At 33.5% G+C, this 24,473-nt stretch overlaps 1 protein-coding gene across 1 annotated transcript; it reads left to right on the forward strand.

Annotated features, from left to right (window-relative positions):
* The first annotated feature begins 3,320 nt into the window (after positions 1–3,320).
* On the forward strand, positions 3,321–20,269 carry LOC115982029 (myosin-9). The gene is made up of 38 exons (XM_031104499.1): positions 3,321–3,919; positions 5,334–5,462; positions 6,935–7,078; positions 7,196–7,341; positions 7,437–7,593; positions 7,707–7,765; positions 8,091–8,250; positions 8,358–8,507; positions 8,602–8,738; positions 8,832–8,978; positions 9,118–9,219; positions 9,462–9,519; positions 9,602–9,703; positions 10,356–10,393; positions 10,622–10,748; positions 10,832–11,002; positions 11,177–11,308; positions 11,458–11,567; positions 11,702–11,762; positions 12,129–12,306; positions 12,513–12,718; positions 12,811–12,930; positions 14,080–14,178; positions 14,456–14,677; positions 15,843–15,982; positions 16,459–16,570; positions 16,661–16,708; positions 16,844–17,098; positions 17,201–17,356; positions 17,464–17,667; positions 17,821–17,964; positions 18,254–18,324; positions 18,425–18,524; positions 18,599–18,655; positions 18,764–18,820; positions 18,953–19,033; positions 19,182–19,264; positions 19,742–20,269. The coding sequence occupies exons 1-38, from the start codon at positions 3,917–3,919 to the stop codon at positions 19,863–19,865; spliced, it is 4,590 nt and encodes a 1,529-aa protein (XP_030960359.1). The 5' UTR covers positions 3,321–3,916; the 3' UTR covers positions 19,866–20,269.
* The last annotated feature ends 4,204 nt before the right edge of the window (positions 20,270–24,473 follow it).

A 24,473-nucleotide genomic window follows, 5' to 3' on the forward strand; every position in this document is an offset into this window, starting at 1 on the left:
TAGAAAGAAATGAAAGCTTGAAGTCTGGGATTGAAGCTTTTTTGAATGCAACATTCAACAAAATTGTGGGGGACACTTGTATTTGAGTCTGCAAATTTGTGATCCACAATTGAATGATTCTACTTGCAGGTTATATGTAAAAACATTTTAGTGTCATCTCAAGTATTAGCAGTCTCTTGCTATCTTAGCAGGTATTGAGTCCTTCAGTTCATATGTAATTGGTAGCAGCAATTATAAGGAAATCTGGATTTATAACTTTTGTGAGTTTGTAAAGTACGAAAAAGAAAAAAGGTTGAGGTAAATTGACTCATAGTTGTAATTTTTTTGTTCTCTTTTATAAAAATTTGTGCTTTCTTTTTGGGGCAAATTTCAAAATTTAGATTTTTACAAAACCTAGCTTTTTAGATCTTCTTTTCCCTTGATTTTTTAGATTTTTATGTTTTGAGAGGAGAGATATAAAAGTGTAGCAAAAATACAAATTTACCCTTATTTTTAACAGAGGTAGATAATATGAGACAAATGAAGCTTACATCAGGTGGGTAAAGTACCAATTTTTAAACCACGGATAAACAAAGTGTTTTTTGGGCAAACCACATGTAGGTAAAGTGTAATTTCACCTTAAAATAATTATGTGTAAAATTATAAGACCTCAAAAACTTATATGGCACAATATTATGAGGCCAATTGTGGAATCTAATTAATTGGTAAATTCTCTTGTCATCAAATAAAAGATTTGGGGTTCAAACCTCACTTATACCAAAAATCAATATAGTATCATAGACTAATAATAAAGAGTAAACATCATAAATTAGGTCTAGTAGTATATATGCCCTTATTCCACACATTTTACATTGAACCTAAGGCATATTAATTGTTCTTAATTCAAGTATAATTAATTAATAGTATCTATAGGTCAACTTTAGGCTTATCTTTATCCAATTCGACATTGTACAATTAGTTGAATTAACATAATCAAAAGACTTTTTTTTTTCTTTTTTATGGAAAAAACAGTAATTTTTCAGAACCTTCTATTGTTCTATTTTTCTTTCTTTGTTCATTCTTTTATTTCAACAAGGTATAACATTAATTAATCCGCGGCATTTAATTGTCAATAAATAGTCAATTTCATGGCATTCTTTTCCTTTAAAGGAAATATATACATATATAAGAGACTTTTCAAGATAGGGTATGTTAGCATCTAAATCTACTCCTTTTATAAAATCTTAATTAACAAAGTTTGATGGTTAGCCGCTATATCCTCAAGCATTTTATTGTCTTTAATCTCAGGCTTGGTTCTTTGAGCCTCAATTAGCCCAGCCCTACAGGTTCTTTGAAACCGTGTGGGGGGGGGGGGGGGGGGGTTCATTTACAAATTATATTAACAAAATGCCTGCTTATAACTCAAAATGGTTCTTCGAAACTTTGAGGGGAGGGGGGGTGGGGGTGGTGGATTATGTGTACAACTAAACAACTCGAGCTTCATTCTCAAAAAAAATAAAAAAAATAAAAACTTGAGCTTATATACCGCAATCACAACATTTATTATAATAAGTTCTAATTAGCTTAACTAGTAAAGTCTCTAATGATTGATAGGTTGTAATTCTAAAAAAAAATAATAAAAAAAAAAAAACCCTTTATTATAGAATTTTTACGGGAAAAAATGAAAATTAATAACTAAAGTATGGTTCCAGGCTAGATGGGCCAAAGTTGATTAAGCCAAGCCCGGCAACAATTTAGATCAGGCCTAGGAAATTGTGCACAACCTACTTCTTTTTAGCCTTTGGTGGGTTGGTTGATACCACCCATTCCATGGACATCCCTTACTGGAGGAGACTTGTACGTAGGAAATTCACTAGAGCATAAATCAATTGGGTCATGGCTCATGAGTTGCACCTACTTCTGATCCTATGCATTAGGCCTTTTTTTTTTCTTTTTTTTTTAATAAATGAGGGTGTTTAAAGTTTTTTTTTTTTTTTTTTGCCAATCCCACACACAATAGATTATTTCAAGGAAAAATATTTTGGGTGGCTAGAAGTTTTGAACCTAAAACATCATGAATCTTATGAGATCTTGGGAATTACTATGTCAATCCCTTAGGATTCATTAGGCTACTTATTTTTGCTAATGAATGATGCAATAAGAACAGAATAAGGTTAACAAGTTACAAAAGTGGGGGAACCAAACCCACTTACTTAACCATGCATTGGAGTGGTTTAGGCCAACCCAACCCGAGCAAGCCTAACTCATGAAGTGGGTTTGTTTCATTTTGCAAGAAAGGATGAATCGAGCAATCCCAAAGGTTTGTCATCCCGTCCTATTACAGTGATTTCCTCCTTAGAAACAATCCACCCTCTCCAATTTATGAACTTCATAATGGAATATAAGCTTTCAATTACTGTTAATCCATCATATGCCCAAATTGATCTCGTGTCTTTTATACAACTCCAAGAACTATAGAAGTAAATTTTTGCTCCATTTTTAGGTCTTTTTAAAGAGTAGTGATTATCACGCAATATGTATCTATGAGGTACAACTAATTTTGCCAGATAGCATAATTTTAGGAAAAAAAAATTTATGACAAACGCATTCGACCAAATTTATTTTGTTATATATCACTTTTTTTGAGCTTGAGTTTGATAGTGAAACTCTAATTTGCCAAACTCAAGTTCCAACGATTAATTATGGCAATCTAATCAAACATAATACTTAAATTATAAAAAACGCTACATAACTAGATAAGTTTAGTTGGATGTGTTTCTCCTAAAATTTTTCCTTAAATTATGCTATTTGGAAAAAAAAGGCTATGTATGTACGCATAAGCTTAAATCATATTTTATAAACAAGATTTCAGTTAAAATTATATGATTTAACCCATTTTCACAATAATAACTAAAATCTTTTTTTTAAAAACATAATTTCACAAAATAGAATGGACAGCCGTGTATGGCAAGTTGTGTGCAACAATAATTAATCCTCTTTACATTAGTCATAAAATGGGACAATTACGAGATACACCTTTCAATCAATCAATCAATTATTATTATTATTATTATTTAATTTAACTTCACCATAGACTCTAGCTAGTCCCTTCTCATCCCAAAGGGTACCAATCAAACACAACAAAAAGGGCCAATATGTTCATATCCGTCAGATCCTATACCATGATTCAAATCCCACGTCCAATTTGAGGAGTTGTAAAAGCCTAAAGTAGAACCGATTTCACTCCGTTGAGAAATCCAACAGACACACAGTACATTCCGTTAAGAAACACACACAAACACAAACAGAGACAGAGATGACTTTGTTAGCAGCCACGAATTGGCGCGAAACAAAAGGAAAGCTAACCGAACTAACAGGACCTCTTGAAGAATGTCACTTCCCAGAAACCATTTCGGATCCCAACATTCACTTCCTTTCCACACACACACACACACAAACATACACCACTGTCAAGTTTTTTTATTTTTCTTTTTTCTTTTTCTTTTTCTCTCTCTCTCTCTCGCTTTCCATCATTTTCTAGCTAAATTTTTCCCAGAAAAAAAAAAAATGGCATTTTCCGGCATTATTTTCGACCGTACTTGACTCCATTTTGGTTTTTGGCAAAAGGGTCGTTGTCTTTTGTGGTGTTTGTGACGAAGAAGGTGCAATTTTGGGCTGGAGATAAAGAGAGTCACTCCCTCACCAGAAAATTTTTCCTAGAAAAATTGGCGTTTCCTTGAGTTTTCTTTGATTCTACTTGACTCCAATTTGGTTTTTTTGGGCAAAAGGGTTGTTTTATTTTATGGTATTTGTGGTCAAGAAAGTGCGATTTTGAGCTGGAGAGTTGAAGGGTATTAGATCTTTGAATCCATCATCTGATGATTTTATGAAGCAAGAGTTTTGTTCGTAGCTGAGCTTTGATCGAAATCTTAAAAAAATGGTATGCGTGCTTTGATTATTTGCTTGGTTTTTTTAGAGTTAATTTGCTGTGGTTTATAGTGTTGGACTCTTTTTTTAAGACTTTGTAAGTTATAAACATATATGGTAGTTCTTCCTAGGTTTTTTAATATGACTATTTGTTTATATCTAGTTAGTGTATTTGCAATGTCATATCTGATCAGGCTCAATCTTTCCTCAAGTTGTTTTTTTGTAAAGTTTATGGGAGCATTTTTCATTTTAGACTTTTCTATAAAAATGTTGATAATTGAATATAGTGAGAATAGATAATAACTCCGATGTTGATTATCTGGATCAAATAAAGCAATTGCTTAGTCTGGTGATTCTTTACAAAATCCTAGCATGTGGGGTGAAGAAATAAATATGAATATTTGCTTAATGATGGTCACAAGATTGAGAGGAGGGGTCAGATTTAAAGGAATATACCAGATGGTAAAATGTTTGTGAAAATTTATGCTAATGAAAATGCTATTGTGCTTTGCTAGGAAACACTAATTAGCTTTTAAAAAGCTTATTTTCGGTAGCTTATTTACATAATGTAAGACAAAAATCTAAAAGCTAGCTTATTTTTAGAAAACTGAAACTTATACTATTTGAAATAAAGCAGAGACAAAAAGTAGTGTGGGACTCACAAACAGTTAATAATTTAAGCAAAAAAACTAACTTATAATCAGTTGCCAAATGCACATTAGACTAATAACATATATGGCTTTTGGAAAGATTGGCTTTGGAATGAAAACCTGTTTAACCGTTCATAAATTATAGACAACATCTTCACTGGGAATGAACTCTAGTCAATCTACTTATCACATGGCCCAAGGTTAAAATGCATTATTACCCAGTGCATACTTATACTGGAATCAGACTGTGATGGAAAATTGGGATGCTGTTGCATTGAAGCAATGAGATTGTAATGAAAGATTTATTTGGCTTTTTAATGAGTTTGCTACTCTCTTACCATTTTGCACTCAAGTATACTACTGTTTAAGCTATCCCTCCAAATAGGCAAGCAGGAAAAATTCAAGTAGAAATTTCATGAAACATTATGATGTAGATGAAAATGAAAAACTCTTGAGGTGAAGGTGGTATTTGTTTTACAAATTACACAGATGAAATTTCAGCAATACGAGGTATACAGCTGGGTCACGTGATAGGTTTTCAAGACAATTCTGTGTTAGAACAGATTTCTAGTTTATTTAAATTAGTACATACAAGACCGTATGGTAGAACTTAAATGTAAACTTTTCGATTGACTCAGCATCAAATGCTCACAATTATGTTCAGAGTTGTGCTGATTGATTATGACTGAAACCAGTATTATCTTTGTTGTATCTATATTAAATTTAAAATAAAAGTTTCTATGCTATTATTTAATGCTTGGGTATCTGCATCTGTAGGCAACTCCAGTGAATATCATTGTAGGTTCTCATGTCTGGATTGAAGACCCAGGAATAGCTTGGATTGATGGACAGGTGTCAAAGATTAATGGACAGGAAGCTGAGATCCAGACTACTGATGGGAGGAAGGTATTTACCTTCCTATAATTTAAATAAATTGCTTAACTTTTTGGATCCTCACTTTATTTTCATTATTCGGGTAAATTGCAAATTACACCCTTAAAGTTTGGGAGTGATTGGATTTTACACTCTAAAGTTTCAGAATTTAGATTCTACCCCCTAAACTTTAAAAGGTAAAATCCAAATTTTGAAACGTTAGGATGTAAAATCCTAACACCCTAAACTTCAGGAGATAAAATCCAAATTTTGAAACTTTAGGATATAAAATCCAAATACCCTCAAACTTTAGGGGTGCAATTTGCAATTTGCAATTTACCCTTATTATTCTTAAAACATTCAATTGAGATAAATTTTTATCGGTTTTTCACTCAAATTCTGTACTTACATCCTTGATGTTTTGTCCCCTTTGTTGACAAATCACATTGCATTCTATGGGGAACAAGCGGTCTTTTCTGGTTACCATTTTGTAGACATTCTTTGTTAATTGTGTTTGTCGTTCCCATCAATGATTTTGGTTGGATTATGAAGGTTTATTTTCTCTTTATGTATCATTTGACTCATTTTACCTTCCAGATTTTCTTTAGCCTCCATTTAGATGTCAGAAAGAATGAGACTGGAATAGTTAAAGATGCTCAAAAATGGAGCTAATACATTATCACTTTCAAAATTTCTTTTTCTTTTACTTGTTCTTCTGTGATCCAAAGTGAGACTCATATTACAAAGGGCAATTTTAAGTCACATCCATAAAGTTTTCCTAAATACATTTTCAGAATGATAATTTTTAAACTACTCTATCTCTCTTGTGCATATAATTTTGGTTTGTTGTGCTTCTAAATTCATGTCTCATAAGCAGCTCCTGCTGCTTTAAGTAAATTACAAGCATCAGTTTTCTTATGACAAATAAATAAATTGTGTACTGCTGAAAGTACAATTGGTTGTAATGGTAGCACATGTTTCTCTTTTTCTAAATTAAATTAGCAAAAACCTTGCAAGGCAGAATTATTGCCTAGTCATATTTATAGATATTGGTTATAATAGTAACTAGAAATATGAGTGCAACTTCACAGTGAAGCATTTAAACAAAATTGTATTAGGTCATTGTATTGATGCCGTTTGGATTGGGCAGAATCTCACGTCTGCGTTTCACTGTTGCATTTTCTCTTCTTTTTTTCTTTTTTGGTCAGCTGCAGCAGGGGACAGCGGCTACTGTTCATGAACAGTAGCGGCACTTTTCCTATTTTTCGTCACTTTATCAGTCCTGTGGATCCCGTGCACTGTTCACGGGCTCACAAATTCCACTTTTCAGCAACTTTTTCATTAAAAATGGGTCTCACGGCACTATTCACACATTTAAAAATTATTTTGTCACAGTGTTTTCAATTTCAATTTTTAGTTTCAACAAAAATAAGCTCAATCCAAACCGACCTATTATACTGTTTTTACACACTAAAAATTTGTGTTTCAACTTTGGTACTTCTAAGGTTGTGGCAAACCTATCAAAAATCTATCCAAAAGATGTGGAAGCTCCTGCTGGTGGAGTTGATGACATGACAAAGTTATCTTATTTGCATGAGCCTGGAGTTCTGCAAAACCTAAAAATTAGATATGAACTGAATGAAATCTATGTAAGATCTCCTCTCCTTTATATTTAATAAAATCTAATGAAAATAACCATTTTAAGTGATTACTCTTGCTTCTGCAACCTTGGACTAATAATTTGTACCTCACCTATATCATGGCAGACTTATACCGGAAATATTCTAATTGCCATAAATCCATTTCAAAGATTGCCTCATCTTTATGATGCTCATATGATGCAACAATACAAGGGAGCACCATTTGGAGAACTAAGCCCACATGTTTTTGCAGTTGCCGATGTTGCATACAGGTTATCCCTATTCTCCACTGTTCTTTCTATAAAGTTCTTTATCAATGAACCAAATTTCAACACTAATGCAACACTAATGCTTATACTAAAATCAGAGCAATGATAAATGAGGGGAAAAGCAATTCAATCCTGGTCAGTGGTGAAAGTGGAGCAGGTAAAACTGAGACCACGAAAATGCTTATGCAATACCTTGCCTTTTTAGGAGGACGGGTTGCTACTGAAGGACGGACAGTTGAGCAACAAGTTCTTGAAGTATGTTCAATAACCTAGATATCATTTTTCAATTAAATGAAATCTCCATTGCTCCATTTTATCTTATATTTTTTTACATTCCTCTTGTTTCGTTCTAATTGATCTGACTGCAGTCAAATCCAGTCCTTGAAGCATTTGGCAATGCCAAAACTGTAAGGAACAACAATTCCAGGTGAGCCACTCTTCCACTCAGGCAATATAGTAGAATGTTGACTTTATGTCTCTTCACATCCAATTTATAAATTTACTCTAAGTTCAAAAGCTATAACCCAGACATTCTTCTTACACTGATTAGAATACAACACTGAGCTGATTTAATTGAAAGATAATCTTTTGCTAAATAGCTGCATACTTGCAACTAGATTTCTCAATGATTAAGCAATTATTAGTCTGACAGGAGCTACCTGTTTTAGTTCACATATAATGAATCAAAAGTTGTTGAATGCTTGGACTTTATTGTGGTTGACACTGATCTTTTTAAATAAATACTGTTGCAGCCGTTTTGGTAAATTTGTGGAGATTCAGTTTGATAAGCAAGGAAGAATCTCAGGAGCAGCCATAAGAACTTACCTTCTAGAGAGGTCTCGTGTTTGCCAAATTTCTGATCCTGAACGCAACTATCACTGCTTCTACCTTCTTTGTGCTGCACCACAGGAGGTATCTTCCAGTTGGAATGACAACTCTGTGATTTCCTAACTATTTATTGCATGTTTCATTTACCTCACTTCATTAGAAAATTCATCTAAAGTTGTTAATGTCAACAGGAAATTGAGAAGTACAAGTTGGGAAACCCTAAATCATTTCACTATCTTAACCAGTCAAATTGCTATGACCTGGTTGGTGTAAGTGATGCGCATGATTATCTTGCCACAAGGAGAGCAATGGAAATTGTTGGGATAAGTGACAAGGAACAGGTTCATCCTTTTCAAAGAAATTTTTAACTGATTTATTACATATATATAAGAAGGACCACCTTCTGAGCTCTCTCTCTCTCTCTCTCTCTCTCAGGAAGCAATTTTCAGAGTTGTTGCCGCAATACTTCATCTTGGCAATATTGAATTTGCTAAAGGAAAGGAAATTGATTCATCGGTTCCAAAAGATGACAAAGCCAAATTCCATCTTAAAATGACTGCTGACCTTCTCATGTATGAGTTCTGTTGCAATAGTTCCTAAATATTCTGATATGTTCCCATTCATTTGGTTGGAACTTGAAACAATTGAATTTTGATCTATTTCAGGTGTAATGCTGAGGCCTTGGAAGATGCATTATGTAAGCGTGTCATGATCACTCCAGAAGAAGTGATAAAACGGAGCCTTGATCCTCAAAGTGCAGCAGTTAGCCGGGATGGTTTAGCAAAGACAATATACTCTCGACTTTTTGACTGGTAAGATATATATTGCAGTAATATGATGACATTTATCACCCGATTGATCAAAATTTTCCTACTTACTACTTGAAACATAAAGATAATGTGAATTTAGATGTTCATTTGATGCTAACGAAGTGCATCTGATTATGTACAGGTTGGTGGATAAAATTAATAGCTCAATTGGACAAGATCCTAATTCAAAATCTTTGATTGGGGTTCTTGACATCTATGGTTTTGAAAGCTTTAAGACTAACAGGTAACAACTAATAAACACAATACTTACATAGAAATATATATATATATATATATAAATACATATTATATACATAAACGCATGCACAATTTATATATATAGAGATAGACACACATAGATACCATATTCACATACAAACACACACAAACATATATTAAAATAAATAATTTAATATGTTCAAGAAATCACATTTAATGGGTTAGGAACTTCTTCATGAGTTAATTTCAGCTTACTCTGATGTGCAGTTTTGAGCAATTCTGCATTAATTTCACAAATGAGAAGTTGCAGCAACATTTCAACCAGGTAATGTTTCAGATCATATTGACCACTTCAGCTGTAGTCTAGTCACTCTTTTAACTTTAGATTGTCTGGTGGTGACTTTCAGCATGTATTCAAGATGGAACAAGAAGAATACACAAAAGAGGAGATTGATTGGAGCTACATTGAATTTGTTGATAATCAAGATGTCTTAGATCTTATTGAAAAGGTTATTCCTTTTTCTTCATTCAAATCACCTTTTTTTTTTTTTTTTGTTATTAGATCCAAACTGGACAAAATATAATTCCAGGAACGTAGGCCCCCCTTCATTTGTCTAGTAAGAACATATTTTTAAGCATATCCATACATAGTTGATTCAACTCTCACTTATTTTCCTCATTTCTTGAGGACCAAAAAGCTTACATATGACAGAACTTTTACCAGTCAACAAGGATTTGATTGTAGAACAGTATTGTGTGTCCCGTGATTTCAATGGTGAGCACTTATCAGGTTCCCTGCCCCATGAAAAGTAAAAATAAAAATAGGCAGGTCAAGCAACTATTTGTAGGTTGAGAATTTACCTATCCTGTGTTTAAACTAAATCATGATAGAGATGTGTGACTGTTGAAGCTCATGGCTGTGGATCCATTGTAGCAGTGCCTTCTAACTTGTATCATTTAATTCATTATAGAAATCATTTTCTTTTTCCCATTTGTACCGACTTATTAAACAGACATATATTTAACATTTCAACTAGCAGTGCTCTTCCACTAGTTTTGAGTAGCTTGTTAGCTCAATTATATGTTTTTGTATTTGAATGAACATCTGTCTCAGGCGAGTATTTCAATCATGTCTTTTACTTATGATATTTCTTTTTTCAGAAACCTGGTGGAATCGTTGCTCTCCTTGATGAAGCTTGGTAAAAAAAAATTATCTCACTTCTGCGATGAAGTTTTGGTTTTCATTTCAAAGGAAGTTGGGCGTAGTTTACTTCAGCATTTATTTCCCTTGTTTTGGTAGAAGAAATCTGAAAATTGCATTGCTTAAGTTTTGTAGGATTATGTTAAACTTCAAGATTAAACTCCTAGTTGAACTTCACATAGATCTTTCTTTTCATTCTTGATAACCAGTCCCTTTTGCTTTTCAGCATGTTTCCAAAGTCAACACATGAAACATTTGCAAACAAGCTGTATCAGACATTTAAAAATCACAAGCGCTTTATAAAACCAAAGCTATCCCGCACAGATTTCACCATTTCTCATTATGCTGGAGAGGTATAGTTGATTACCCAAGCTTATTGCTGCAAGGGAGGGCTGCTTCTACAATTTGATTTTTACCCCATAACAATTCTTTTCAGGTCCTATATCAATCTGACCAATTTTTGGACAAAAACAAGGACTATGTGGTTCCTGAACATCAAGACTTGTTGGATGATTCCAAATGTCCTTTTGTGGCAGGGCTTTTCCCTCCACTTCCAGAAGAGACATCTAAATCTTCTAAGTTTTCTTCAATTGGTTCTCGTTTTAAGGTACTTTTCTTCTGTGATATTAATGGCTATTGGAGTTGATTTCACCTGAAGATAGATTTTAGTCAATGTATTTCATCTACAAGCACCAGCTTGCCTGACTTCCCTTGAACACTTCAAAATCTTTTTAAGCTGCTAGAACTTGAAACCTAAGTTTTTATGATCTAATTGTTGCAGCTACAACTACAGCAGTTGATGGAAACACTAAATTCTACAGAACCTCACTACATAAGATGTGTGAAGCCAAACAACCTTCTAAAACCCGCCATATTTGAAAATGTCAACATCATGCAGCAACTGCGTTGTGGTGTGAGTAAAATATGATCTCTCTCTCTCTCTCTCTCTCTCTCTCAATCTAGTTTTTTTGAAAATGTATTTGTCTCATTTATTTTTATAATCTTTCATCTTTGTTCCTTTTCTTTTCTGTATTCTGCTATGACTGATATTTGTCCTTGTAGGGTGTTTTGGAGGCAATCAGAATCAGTTGTGCTGGATACCCAACTCGGCGTCCTTTCTTTGAATTCATAAATAGATTTGGTCTTCTTGCCACAGAGGTCGTGGAAGGAAAGTAAGTAGGCTCTTTTAGCATATATTTCTGTTAATGTAGTAATAGAATCCCTGACTGGAAATCGTTGAAATTTACCATGTATGCTTAAATACATGAGGGTGTTCTACTTTCTGAATTTATTTTATTATGAGCAGTGTTGATGAAAAGGTTGCCTGCAAAAAGATTCTGGAAAAGATGGGGCTTAAAGGATATCAGGTAACTTGAGGAGTTCCTTTGCTGCTTTTAGAAATTACTGATAATCCTTAAAAATTATTACTGATCCTGTTTCATCCATCTCCTATAAGCTCCTAGAGTTGCTTAAATTTTAACCAGATGTTACATAGACCCATGAATGTTGCAGCATGGAGTTATGTGCGTGTGTGTGTGTGCGCGCATGTGTGCATTCATGTGTTTTTGTGTTATCTTTGAACTGCTGCAATGATGGAGTTACTATCAGTAGATATGGAGTAAGCTATGCATGTGTGGATGTTATTTCTTTAAGTATAATGAATTCCCATTCATCCAATCCATACTGTGGCTAGAAAAGAATTTATTTGAATGTGTTGCAAAATGGTTTTGCAGATAGGTAAAACAAAAATGTTCCTAAGAGCTGGTCAGATGGCTGAATTAGATGCACGGAGAGCTGAAGTACTGAGTAATGCGGCAAAAACTATTCAGCGGCGCATACGAACCCATATTGCTCGTAAACAGTTTATTGCACTGCGGAAGGCTACCATAGTTGTACAATCTCTATGTAGAGGTGAGCCATCTGAAAATTGTGATAGCACATATAAGTTCTACACCTGTATGCTGTTCTGTTCCTGAAGATCACTTAGTCCCCTGAACAGAATGATTTAGTTATGTTTTCCCTTCTTTGCCTGGCACAGGTCTTTAGGGCATGAGTTGATTGCTTGGTCAATTTCTGTTTTGAATTTATATTCTTATGTGTTTTGGTATAAATTGCAGGAAGACTGGCTTGCAAAATTTTTGAACAAATGAGAAGGGAGGCAGCTGCTAAGAAAATTCAGAAGAATACACGCAGATACCAAGCCTGGAAAAGATATCGCAAACTCCATTTCTCTGTTCTTGTCTTGCAAACAGGCTTAAGGGCAATGGCTGCTCGTAATGAATTCAGATTTAAGAAGATAACAAAAGCGGCAATTTTGGTTCAGGTCATACACTTTAAGACTTGTATCACTTGGAAATCTACTTTTCTACGTTTGTCAGTTGTCAAAAATGCATACTCACTGGTAGAAAAATGCAGGCAAGATGGCGTTGTTATAAAGCTGCCTCACACTACAAGAAGCTTAAGAGGGGTACAATAGTCACACAATGCATATGGAGGGGAAGAATTGCAAAGAGAGAACTAAGAAAGCTCAAAATGGTTAGTATTAAGCAATTATTCCCTTAACCATCTTAAATAATTGTGCATTTGCAACATGGCATGTGTTAAATTACCAATTCTCCCAAAAGTTTAAGTTGTTAGGAATGATGAATTTAAATTATTTAATCATTTAACCATAACAGCATGCAAAGTGTATGCATGGTACCATCTATGAAAAAAAAATTGCATACATGGCACTGCATCTCAATTATTAAAGGAAATAGTTTGTGAATCATTAGGGGGATGAGCACCATTTTGATAATGGGATTTAATGCACACCATTTTCTGATGGTAATTAACATTGGTCCAAATAAGAATATGTTTGTAATAATTGTCATGTTATGCTTTAAAAAATTTGGGAATATCAATGGAGAATTTTTAACATGGTCAATATACATAAAATAAAATAAAAATATATATGGGCTTTTGGAACTAAAGATTTTAGATGAGAAAGTTTTGCATTATATCTCCGGGAAATGCCACAAGAGACAACAATGAGCAGTTTACAGTCAAAATTGGAGACATTGAAAAGTAATCTGTATTCTATTACATTTGAGTGCACAAGATTCGTGTGGTAAATGATAAGCCTAGCAATGGACAAGTTGAGCATATCAGATGCCCATACATCCACATTCCACTTTTAATATAAACAACAAGGTTCAAAAAATGCATAGAAGGATAAAAAAAATGCTACAGAAATATAAAAATATAGTGGCCTTTTATAGCATCCTTGATATGTACACATGGAGCTATATCATATGCAAAGACAATAATTCATGACAGTAGTTGGGAACTATGGTTCATGCATCTAAAAAAGTTTAATTGTGTGCCTCAATAGTGTAACCAACCTAGTCATGATCATTTTAATTTCTACTCCTTAGTATTTGATTCACAACTGTAAGAAAATAGAATTTAGGAAAGATAATGTTTCTATTTTAATAGTCATTGAAACAAAGTTGAATTGTAATATAAGCTCTTTAAAGGGCATAGTCAAACTACTCAAAATGTGTGATGGAGTGGAGAGTTGCATGCTCTTTCTTTTTATTTTATTCTATTTTGATTAATTCAGTAATCGATATAAAAGAATATTGAGTCCATTATGTCTTATATTGGATTTTGAATATGAGATCCACATACAATCTTTTGCAGGCTGCGAGGGAAACAGGTGCACTTAAAGAAGCAAAGGATAAGCTTGAAAAACATGTAGAGGAGCTCACTTGGCGTTTACAATTGGAAAAACGTTTAAGGGTAATACTGATGCTCTGAAAATAGGTAGTTTTAGGTATACAAGAATATTGCTAATATCCATTGTATGCTTCTTCTATGAAAAGTTTACACCATGAAACCTTGCATAGTAGCACTATCTTACTGCAAAATTTGCTTTACCATATTTTAAAAGATACTATGTGACTTCAAAATTGGTCAGTAACATTTGTTTGATCTTTCTTCATTTTCAGAACTAAGAGATTCCCATTGCTTTCTATTCATGTGAATTTTTCTCATACCTTAAGAGTAATGTATGCAGGCTGACCTTGAGGAAGCAAAAGCACAGGAGGTGGCAAAATTGCAGAATTTGTTGCAAGAACTGCAGTACAAAGTTAAAGAAGCAAATGCATTAATTGTCAAGGAACGAGAGGCTGCAAAGAAGGCTATTGAAGAAGCACCTCCTGTTATTAAAGAAACTCAAGTTCTTGTTCAAGATACCCAGAAAATTGATTCTCTAACAGCAGAAGTGGAGAACCTAAGGGTTAGAAAGTTCAACCAATAAACTTTACTTAATGTCTTCTGTTGAATCAAATGTGCGATATATAGTATTCATTTTCACACCGAAAAAAACTAGAATTATTTTCTTAAATGATGCACGGAATAGACAATCAAATCTTCTTTCATTTTTAGTGCATTTTTCAAAAACAGCATCTTGCAAAGCAGTACTTCTTCTTTTACTTATTAATTTAACACCATATACCCTGTGTGTTAGAGGAGTTTTAAGTTTCAATTTGGCATATCGGTGTGAGGGTGAGGAAGCAATTTTCAAAGTGCTTATTTGACAATGCCTTTTGCATTGGACATAAAACCATTTGCTGACTTATGACAAATTCAATTGCTGCTGATGGAAAACAGACATGGATCAAACATCTCATCTGCATGATGACCATGCATATCTCCATAGGAGTATCAAAAAATTGGAATTTGACATAGATTCTTGATAGGTGTAAAGGCAGCATATGGAAATTCAATGGCACAAACTGTAAAACTTAAACTCTTATTAAGATCAATACTTCCATATCACCATTTAAACTTTTATTAGCCAAATAAAATGAGACTGCTCATTTACAAGAGTAGGTATTTATGGGAATCCAAATATCAGAGGTGACTCAACAATAATAACTTTGATGAAGAGTAGTCTTAACTTTACAAACTCTTGCAGTTAGGATAGCTTTAAATCATTTTACCTTAATATAGGTTAAAGGTTTCAATAACACTTTACACCATTTCATTGAAATAGATAAAGCAACCTAAGTAACAAGATGTGGTACAAAGGTCGCTTGGTTAGAATGAAGTCATTGCATTCAATTTGTGGCAGCATCTTGTCTGATTTGTAATCCATGTACCATAGGAATCATCTGAGTTTGCAAAGGTTCAACATGTTCTGCAGCTTATGCTACTTTTGTCAATGAAATAGCTAAACTGACTTAAGTAACAAGACATGATAAGGTCACTATGTGCAATTTCATTTCTTGAAATCATTATTTCACATCATCATGTCAGATTTGTGTACCATCTAGGACTGGATACTTTTTTTTTTCAAAGGTTCAAAATGTTTTTCAGCTTCTTGTATGAGTGTGCAGCAATATTTTCATATTGGTAACAGTAAAGCATGGTCAGTTCATTTATTTACATAACCACCACAGACATCATTGGAATCAGAAAGACAAAGTGCTGATATCTCAAAAAGAAAATACAATGAAGCCCAACAATCTAGTGAAGAACGACAGAAAAAATTAGAAGAAACAGAGAAGAAAGTTCATCAGCTCCAGGAATCTTTAACCAGGTAATATGATCCTTCAAGAATGACATCCTGATCCTCCTATAGTTACATTTACATGTTAAGTGAGTTTCACCTCTGAATGTTTTACGTAAGGTTTTTGCACTATTAGTTTGACTCTCAAATTTGTCAGATGGGGTTTTGCATGATCCTGTATGTAATTAGAATTTAGCAATTTTACATGTTCATGTGTAGTATTTGACTGTGGCAGATTTTAGAAATACATCAGACATGGAAAATTATATATTAAGATTGAAAAAGGTGTTTGAACCTCTCTTTTTATTTTATTCTTATGCGTTATATATACAGCGCATTAAACTTCCTATATCAATTTCTAGCACCAATTAACATCGTTATGGTTTCAAATTTATTCATGGCCTGCATATAATTTGAGTTCAAATCACAATTTATTTAAAGAAAGTCATCAGTAGTTTTTGACTTTCCATACCTGGATAACTAAGCATTTAGATTTCTTTGATTAGGCTAGAGGAAAAACTTTCCAATTTAGAATCTGAGAATCAAGTCCTGCGTCAACAAGCTGTATCCATGGCACCTAATAAGTTCCTTTCAGGACGCTCCAGATCAACTATTCAGGTAAATTCAGAAATCATTAATATTGAAGGTTGGTTAATATTTGATATCCCAAATAGTTTAGAGATTTTCCTGTTCTCTGATTAATGACAGAGAGCTGCTGAAGGTGGTCATATTGGAACGGATACAAAGATAGGTTTGGTAAGTAAAGCTCTTCTAAACTGATAGTATTATCTCAAGGAAAAGGAAAAAGATGAAAAGAAACTTACAGTATGAACTACTTGAATATATCTTCTTGATTTTTCTCATTTGTTGATCACCTGGTATATGAATCAGGATCTGCATATTCCTCCAATAAATCATAGGGATCCTTCTGAAGTAGAGGAGAAACCCCAAAAATCCCTAAATGAGAAGCAGCAGGAGAACCAAGAGTTGCTCATAAGATGTATTTCCGAACACCTAGGCTTTGCAGGGAATAGGCCTATTGCTGCCTGCATCATATATAAATGCCTTTTGCAGTGGAGATCATTTGAAGTTGAGCGGACTAGTGTTTTTGATCGGATCATTCAGACCATTGGCAATGCTATCGAGGTTTGAAATTCCCAGATTTATATGCTGGGTACCGTGTTTTGTTTTCTCTTATAAAAATCAGAAGCCTCTTTTTTAACTTTAATATTTGCATTTGGATTTCAGACCCAGGATAACAATGATATCTTGGCCTATTGGTTATCCAATGCCTCAACACTTCTCTTACTACTCCAGCGCACTTTGAAAGCAAGTGGTGCTGCTGGTATGGCCCCACAACGCCGTCGTTCATCATCAGCAACTCTATTTGGGAGGATGACACAAGTAAATATAGTTTTTTTTTTTCTCAAAAAAATATAAATTGCTTGTTAAAATGTTCAAAATTTTCAATTCTTCTGTTAATTCATGTTTTTTCTATTATTTTTATTTAGAGTTTCCGTGGTGCTCCACAAGGAGTGAATATTTCCTTGATCAATGGTAGCATTAATGGAGTGGATACATTGCGGCAAGTTGAAGCCAAGTACCCAGCTTTGCTTTTTAAACAGCAGCTTACAGCATATGTAGAAAAGATTTATGGAATGATTCGAGATAATCTGAAGAAAGAAATTTCTCCATTGCTTGGATTGTGCATCCAGGTTTATAAATTTTGGTTTTTGCAGACTTACTAAACTTTATTTTTATAGAGCCAAATTCATGTTTCACTATGGTCATTGTTTAGTCATTCTAATTATTTTTCCCCTTTCTAAACTACTTAAACTGAACATTATTGTTTGGATATGATGAAACAGGCACCAAGAATATCCAGAGCAAGCTTGGTTAAGGGATCATCGCGTTCAGTTGCAAACACAGAGGCCCAGCGAGCATTGATTGCTCACTGGCAAGGGATTGTAAAAAGCCTTGGAAACTTCCTAAACACTTTGAAAGAAAATCATGTTAGTAGAATTTATCTTGGCTCTGCTCCTTTCTATATCATCTTTTTTCTCCTTTGTACTCATATAATAGAAACTAACATTCAGAAGTGGTGCACATTGACATTGCTTGTGACCATTATGTTTCAAGCCAGCTTTGGCTTTCATGACCACGATTAATGGATTAACTAAACCGTGATTGGATCTTTTTCCATGGATCATGGATGTCATTCAATAGATTTTTCATTTTGAGTGTGTTCTTGGTGAAATATTTTTTGCTAAACTCTTGCTCTTTCGCTCTTCCATTTTCTAGGTACCCCCATTTTTAGTTCGTAAGGTGTTCACACAAATATTTTCTTTCATCAATGTTCAACTATTTAACAGGTATAAAATCCATGCTACAATATCTGGTTGCTTTTTGGTTGCAAGTCTTATGCAAGTACATTTTCCCTTGTCATCCTACATACACTGTTTTTTGTTGCAGTCTTCTGTTAAGGCGAGAGTGCTGTTCTTTTAGCAATGGTGAATATGTGAAGGCTGGATTGGCTGAATTGGAACATTGGTGTTATAAGGCAACAGATGAGGTACCTTGAATTCACTGCCATGATACTCAGATCTTGTGATATATAAATATTAAATAACCCAAAAAAAAATGCAGTATGCAGGTTCATCTTGGGATGAGCTCAAGCATATTAGACAGGCAATCGGATTTCTGGTATCCCTCTAGTCTTTGTTAAATTATTTTTCTTACACCATTACCTTGATACAATGGTGGAGAAGCAACAAAAAGTGGTGTTCTGAAATATTCTCTTTTCTGATTCAGGTTATACATCAAAAACCAAAGAAAACACTGGATGAAATAAGCCACGATCTTTGCCCGGTATGTAATATATATCCAATTTTAAAAATAAATATAATTTATACTTTTACCTGCCTAGCAAAAAATAAAAAATAAAAATTCAACATTCACCTCTTCCCAAGATCTCAATGAACTTGATTTTTCCATTTACAGGTCCTTAGTATACAGCAGCTCTATCGGATCAGTACAATGTACTGGGATGACAAGTATGGCACGCATAGTGTGTCCTCGGATGTAAGTTTTTATGGATGCCATTACTCAAACTAGGTCCGAGTCATCTTTGTTACCAAGCAGAGTGATAGGTTTTCATTTTCCATAAGATTACAAACATTAATCGAAAACAGATGATATTTAGTTTTTCCATCTTACTGTTTTTGTGTAGGTTATTTCCAATATGAGGGTGCTGATGACAGAAGATTCTAACAATGCAGTTAGTAATTCATTCTTGTTGGATGATGATTCAAGGTCAGTAATGGCGTTCAACTATGTGATGAGGCCTTCAGCCTTTCTTTTTTGTTTTGCTTCAGTTGCTATTCTTTATATAACTTCAATTTGAGTTGCATTTCACTAAGCTACTAACCTTTTGGTAGCAAACCGATGCTTGCCAATTTGTTATACACAAACTGGCTAACCTCCACCCATTTGGTTCTCCCTTTTGGATTCAAAAACTGGGTGCCAATTATTTTATATAGTTGGAATACATGATGCATAATTATCAATGACCGCTAAAACTCTAAGCCTGAGACATTGTTTAGGTGCAACTTTCAGTCTATTTAATGATGAAGAGTCAATTGGATTTTAATTAATGCTTAAAAAAATACTCCATTGAATTCATATGCAGGAATTGTACCATTTTGTTTAACAGAACTTGCATAGTTGTTAACATGCTTTCAGAACATTAGTTTGTGGCTGTCACTGACCTTTAGAGTCACCTGTGTGCAGCATTCCATTTTCAGTTGATGACTTATCAAAGTCCATGGAGAAAATAGACATCGCTGATATTGAACCACCACCACTTATTCGTGAAAACTCAGGCTTCACTTTCATGTTTCCTCGTTCAGAGTAATCACTTTCACTGCATGAGTGGATGGGATTCCTCTCCATCTATCTCTACGGTCAAGATATAGGTTCACATTGCAACCCCTTTAATTGTGGATGTCATCAGAGGGTTGTACATTGTTAATTATTTTTTACATTAGAAACATTTTTTGAAATTATCTTCCCATATATAGTTCATTGTTCCAAGTAGGGATGCCTTTGCTCCCCCCCGGTAGTTCATTATTGGAAGCAGTATGCCTTTGCTCCCCATCCAGTGTAATGTACAACTAGTTTTCAATGAAGGAGAAGAAATCAAAAGCATATAGCATTTTACAAAAGCTGTCACTATCTACCCTTTAATGAGGCTTCTTGCTTGTATTTGTATTTACAAGTTTTGTGCTATATTGATAATTGTAAGAGTTCATTTTTATATATTGCTTATTGGTTAGTTTTACTGTGCTTTTTTCTTTTTTTTTTCTTTGGAGTGTTTTTCTTCTTGCATACTTGGTTGTTAATTACTAGATATACAGTAAGAATTTTTTTGAGGATGTATACAGTAAGAATTTGACTTTAAGCGAGCTTGGATTAGCATTTTTCCATTAGATTATTAGCTTAGTTGCTTGCTTATATTTTTTTAGAGCCTTATATAATTTCGGTACAATATTACTTGTACTCTTTTTCAGCAAAAAGCTAATCCAAACACACACTTACAAATGGCCACTAGTAGCCACTAATCCCTGAGGATGCAACAAATTTGGCAGTTTCTTTTGGGCTAAACAAACATTGTCCTCACCTTAACCTATAAGTTAGAATCCCTAAATTCCCTCTTCCCATTACAACAATGTTCCTACTAAGATTTGAATCTTAAGCCCCTCCATTGAAGGACGGGAGGAAATGCCACTAGACCAATAGATCACTGGCTGTAATGGCTAATACTGAAGTTTCTAAAAATTTTAGTTACAAGCAATAGATGAGGGTAATGCGTAGAAATGAGTTTTCAGAAAAGGGACCCCAAATTAGGAAAGTTCTTAGTTTATATTGTACTAGCAATGTAAGATTTACATTATAGACTAAACAAATATGTACAATGTTCGATGGGGCTGGGTGTACAACTATAGATCACCTAGATCCCCTACTCCTGCAGGCCCAAGCCCAGTGGGAAAGTGTTGCTATGATCACGCCCAAGTAGAAGATGTCAACTCAGGTCCCCCCCTCTACCCATTTTTCGTTCATCAAAAAATATATATATACGTGTACATTGTTGTACACATGTAAAAAGTCTACAATGTGAGATTTACTTTACTAATACAATGTAAACCTATAATTACCTCTACAGAAATTTCTTAAACAATAAACTCTGTAAACATCATTGAGAAGGCAAATATATAAACAAATGGTAAATGAAAATTTTAATCGTTGCTATTTGCCTCCCTTTCTCTTTTTCTCATTTTCATTCTCTTTCTATTTTATTTATTTTTAGTTATATCCTTATTCAAGATTATTCCCGCTAACACAAATTAGGCATGCTACGCAACTCAACTACTCGAAGGTTAACATTTGCATGAGTCTAGTAAATAGGAAAGTCATGACCTTTGCATTGTTTTTAGGTTAAAATTAATTTGGTCCTTAAATTTTGGGTCATATTTCAATTTCATCCTTCATTATTAATTCTGTCAATTTAGTCTTTAAATTTTAAAAATGTTTTAATTTTACCTTTGCTCTATCTTTCCGATACTAACGCTCCATTTGTTTCAATGTAAAATATTTACAAATATAAAATACTTTATATGTAAAATATTTGCAAAAAAATATTTTCATTTTACAGTGTTTAGCAGTGTACATGAAAATGCTGTGTAAAATATTTTCCAGTATTTGGCACAACCCTTGCATGGTTAATTTGGCACTTGTGGATCTCAGAAAATTAGAGAAGATAGTGCCATGTTACACCCTTACAGGCACTTGAATCACTTAGGGCGGCATGGCTTCACGAGTCACATCTGTTACGTAATGCCATGCTTAATTTTGTGAAAATTGTGATCTGACATCATTTGTATAATGGCAGCAAGAAAGAGTAAGGGTAACATTGAAACATTGACAAGAACATCGAGGACTAATTAACACAACAATTTTCTTATCAAAAAAAAAAAAAAAAAAAACACAACAATTTTATATAATCACAATCACATGATTCTTGCTTTTATCTTCAATTTAATACCGTACTTTACACATCCGATACTATCATATTATAAATTTAATTGGAATTTTTTTTTTTTTTTTTTTTTTTGAGATGTGGTAGAAAACCAATTAGTTTAGTGTTTATTTTGCTTGTGGTGATAATGTTCATGATTGATACAATAGCTTTGTGTGATTGTGTCTGATAATACTAGAACTCATGCAACATACTTGATGAATACAAAATCATCAGTAAGTTAATCATTCAAACTCGTAGTGTCAGAAGAGATGGAGAATAAAACACTTAGTCCAAACTCATAGATGAAACATTTACGAAGTGCACCAGTGTGGTATCGGCCAAATACTCTCCAATGGCTAAGTTAAAGTAAGAAAATTAGGAAATTTTACTCATATCTTGGAATAAAGGAGGCTTGGTGCGTATATAGTGTTCTAGGGCTGACCATGTTCCTAGGAATTTAATCATTTCCCTTGTAGGGAGTGTAATGGAGGGAGTGGGTAATGACACCAAGATTTTTGGGCTTGGCTTCCCATATGAGGTGGATAGGAATTAGGAGGAGGATTTTTAGACGCGGTGTGCAAACTTCACTATGTGGAGATGATGAAGTGGAGGACACACAAAGACCAAGTTTCTAAGTGTCATGGGTCGTCCGTATCCACAGGTGCTAAACAACTGGCACTAAATGGGTTACTTAGCTAGTTTGTCATTTGGATTACTCTGTTGATTCACTATCGTCAGACGATGGAGGGTACCATGCAATTTATTCATGTTAGACGTTTCTAGACCTTTTTGTGTCAATAAAAATATGTTCAATAAGTATTGATCTTATATCAAAACACGACATGTAATATATATAGATATATATAGATATCTCATTTTGCAACCAAACACTCAAAAGCAAAATCATAATTTCAAATCACTTTAGGAGCAAATATGGAAAATGTAGCATTCTAAATGTGATGATTGGATCATCCAGTCAAAAGATCATGGTTTGACATTAATAAGCATTTTTACATATCATGTGATTCTAAATAACTAATTTTGATTGGTTCTTAAATAAATAAATTTTACAAGATAATTATGATTTATGATTTATGATTTTTTTTTTCCCCCTGTACATGAAAATATGGAAAATTTTTAAATAAAACATTATGGACTAAAAAAAAGACTTTTAAATTCATAATTATTAGAACACATATTTCTTACTATATCTTACTAGTAACATTTGCATGTGGGAGTGTTATCTCAATATTGAAAATACATTGCATCCAATCTTTTGCAAATCATGCTTAAGTTAAATAATATTTTAGATAAGTGAGTTCCGGTTAACTCACCTGGTAAAGTCAATTGTTGTTGAATAAAAGATCTAATTTTGAGTTCTGCCTCTACCAAAAATCGATTGGTATCTTGAAGTTTTTGGTTTGGGGTGTCAATTGGCTTTGAAGAGCTGTAATACGCAAGTATAGCTTTTGGATAATACGCAATTATGCATTGTGATTAGAACATGAAGTGTTTCAAAATCCTCTAAGAGTAACAACTTAACCATTTGTAGGATCAATTGTCATTTTCTTTGTTCAAGCTTTTTATATGTGTTTAAGGTTAAATTTTAGACATTTTATACGAAATTATACATGAATTCAATTTTACCATTTCTAATTACCTAAGTGGCTTTTTACACAAGTTAAAATTCACGATATAATTAGCCTTGAAATTATAATGATTTTTCAAAAAATTAAACAATTGACACATTCAATTTTTTTTTTTTTTTTTAAAAAGATGATGATAATCTTAGTGCAATAGTCCCTTCACATGCACTACCCGTGAGCTCAAAGACTCTTCTATTTTTTTTTTCTTTAAATGACAATGTTTTCCATTTATCCTATTTTAAGGTCGATGCGTTTTCCAATCAGAGACATCCACACAAACTAATGACTTGCTATTTCAATTTTCATTTTTTGGTGTTAGGTCTCATCACACCCCTAGCTATGTGGGTGATTGGCAAATGCATAATTATCATTGGACAAATGCATAAATCTGGAATTGGAATGAAAGAGAAATTTGACATTAAACCAAATAAAAAATTAATATAATATTGGAATGATTATTTACAATAACTTTCTCAATCCTCTATCATTTATTATAAACTATGATACTAAAATGATAATGCAAAATATCAACTAAAATAATGCAAAATCATGTTTCGGTCCATTCTAACAATTTCTGTTCATTCAGTCCAATTTAGTCCATTTTGATTTTTTTAGAGAATTTACAGGGGCCAAAGGAGAGGAGAGGGTTTCTACTGATGTTAATAATAATAAATTATCAAATTTGTCCTTACGATGTCATTTTATATATTTCTTTAAATTGAGCAAAAATATATAATTGAAATAGCATTGAAGTCATTAGTTTGTGTGGATGTGTGGTGCAATGTATCATCACACTCCT

Source organism: Quercus lobata, chromosome 3 (genome assembly GCF_001633185.2).
Source record: "Quercus lobata isolate SW786 chromosome 3, ValleyOak3.0 Primary Assembly, whole genome shotgun sequence".
Taxonomy (NCBI): Eukaryota; Viridiplantae; Streptophyta; class Magnoliopsida; order Fagales; family Fagaceae; genus Quercus; species Quercus lobata.

Coding starts and splice junctions, on each gene's coding strand:
- LOC115982029 (XM_031104499.1), top strand. Junction 7,342..7,436: donor GTTGCCGATGTTGCATACAG/GTTATCCCTATT, acceptor TACTAAAATCAG/AGCAATGATAAATGAGGGGA. Junction 14,678..15,842: donor CAGAAGTGGAGAACCTAAGG/GTTAGAAAGTTC, acceptor TAACCACCACAG/ACATCATTGGAATCAGAAAG.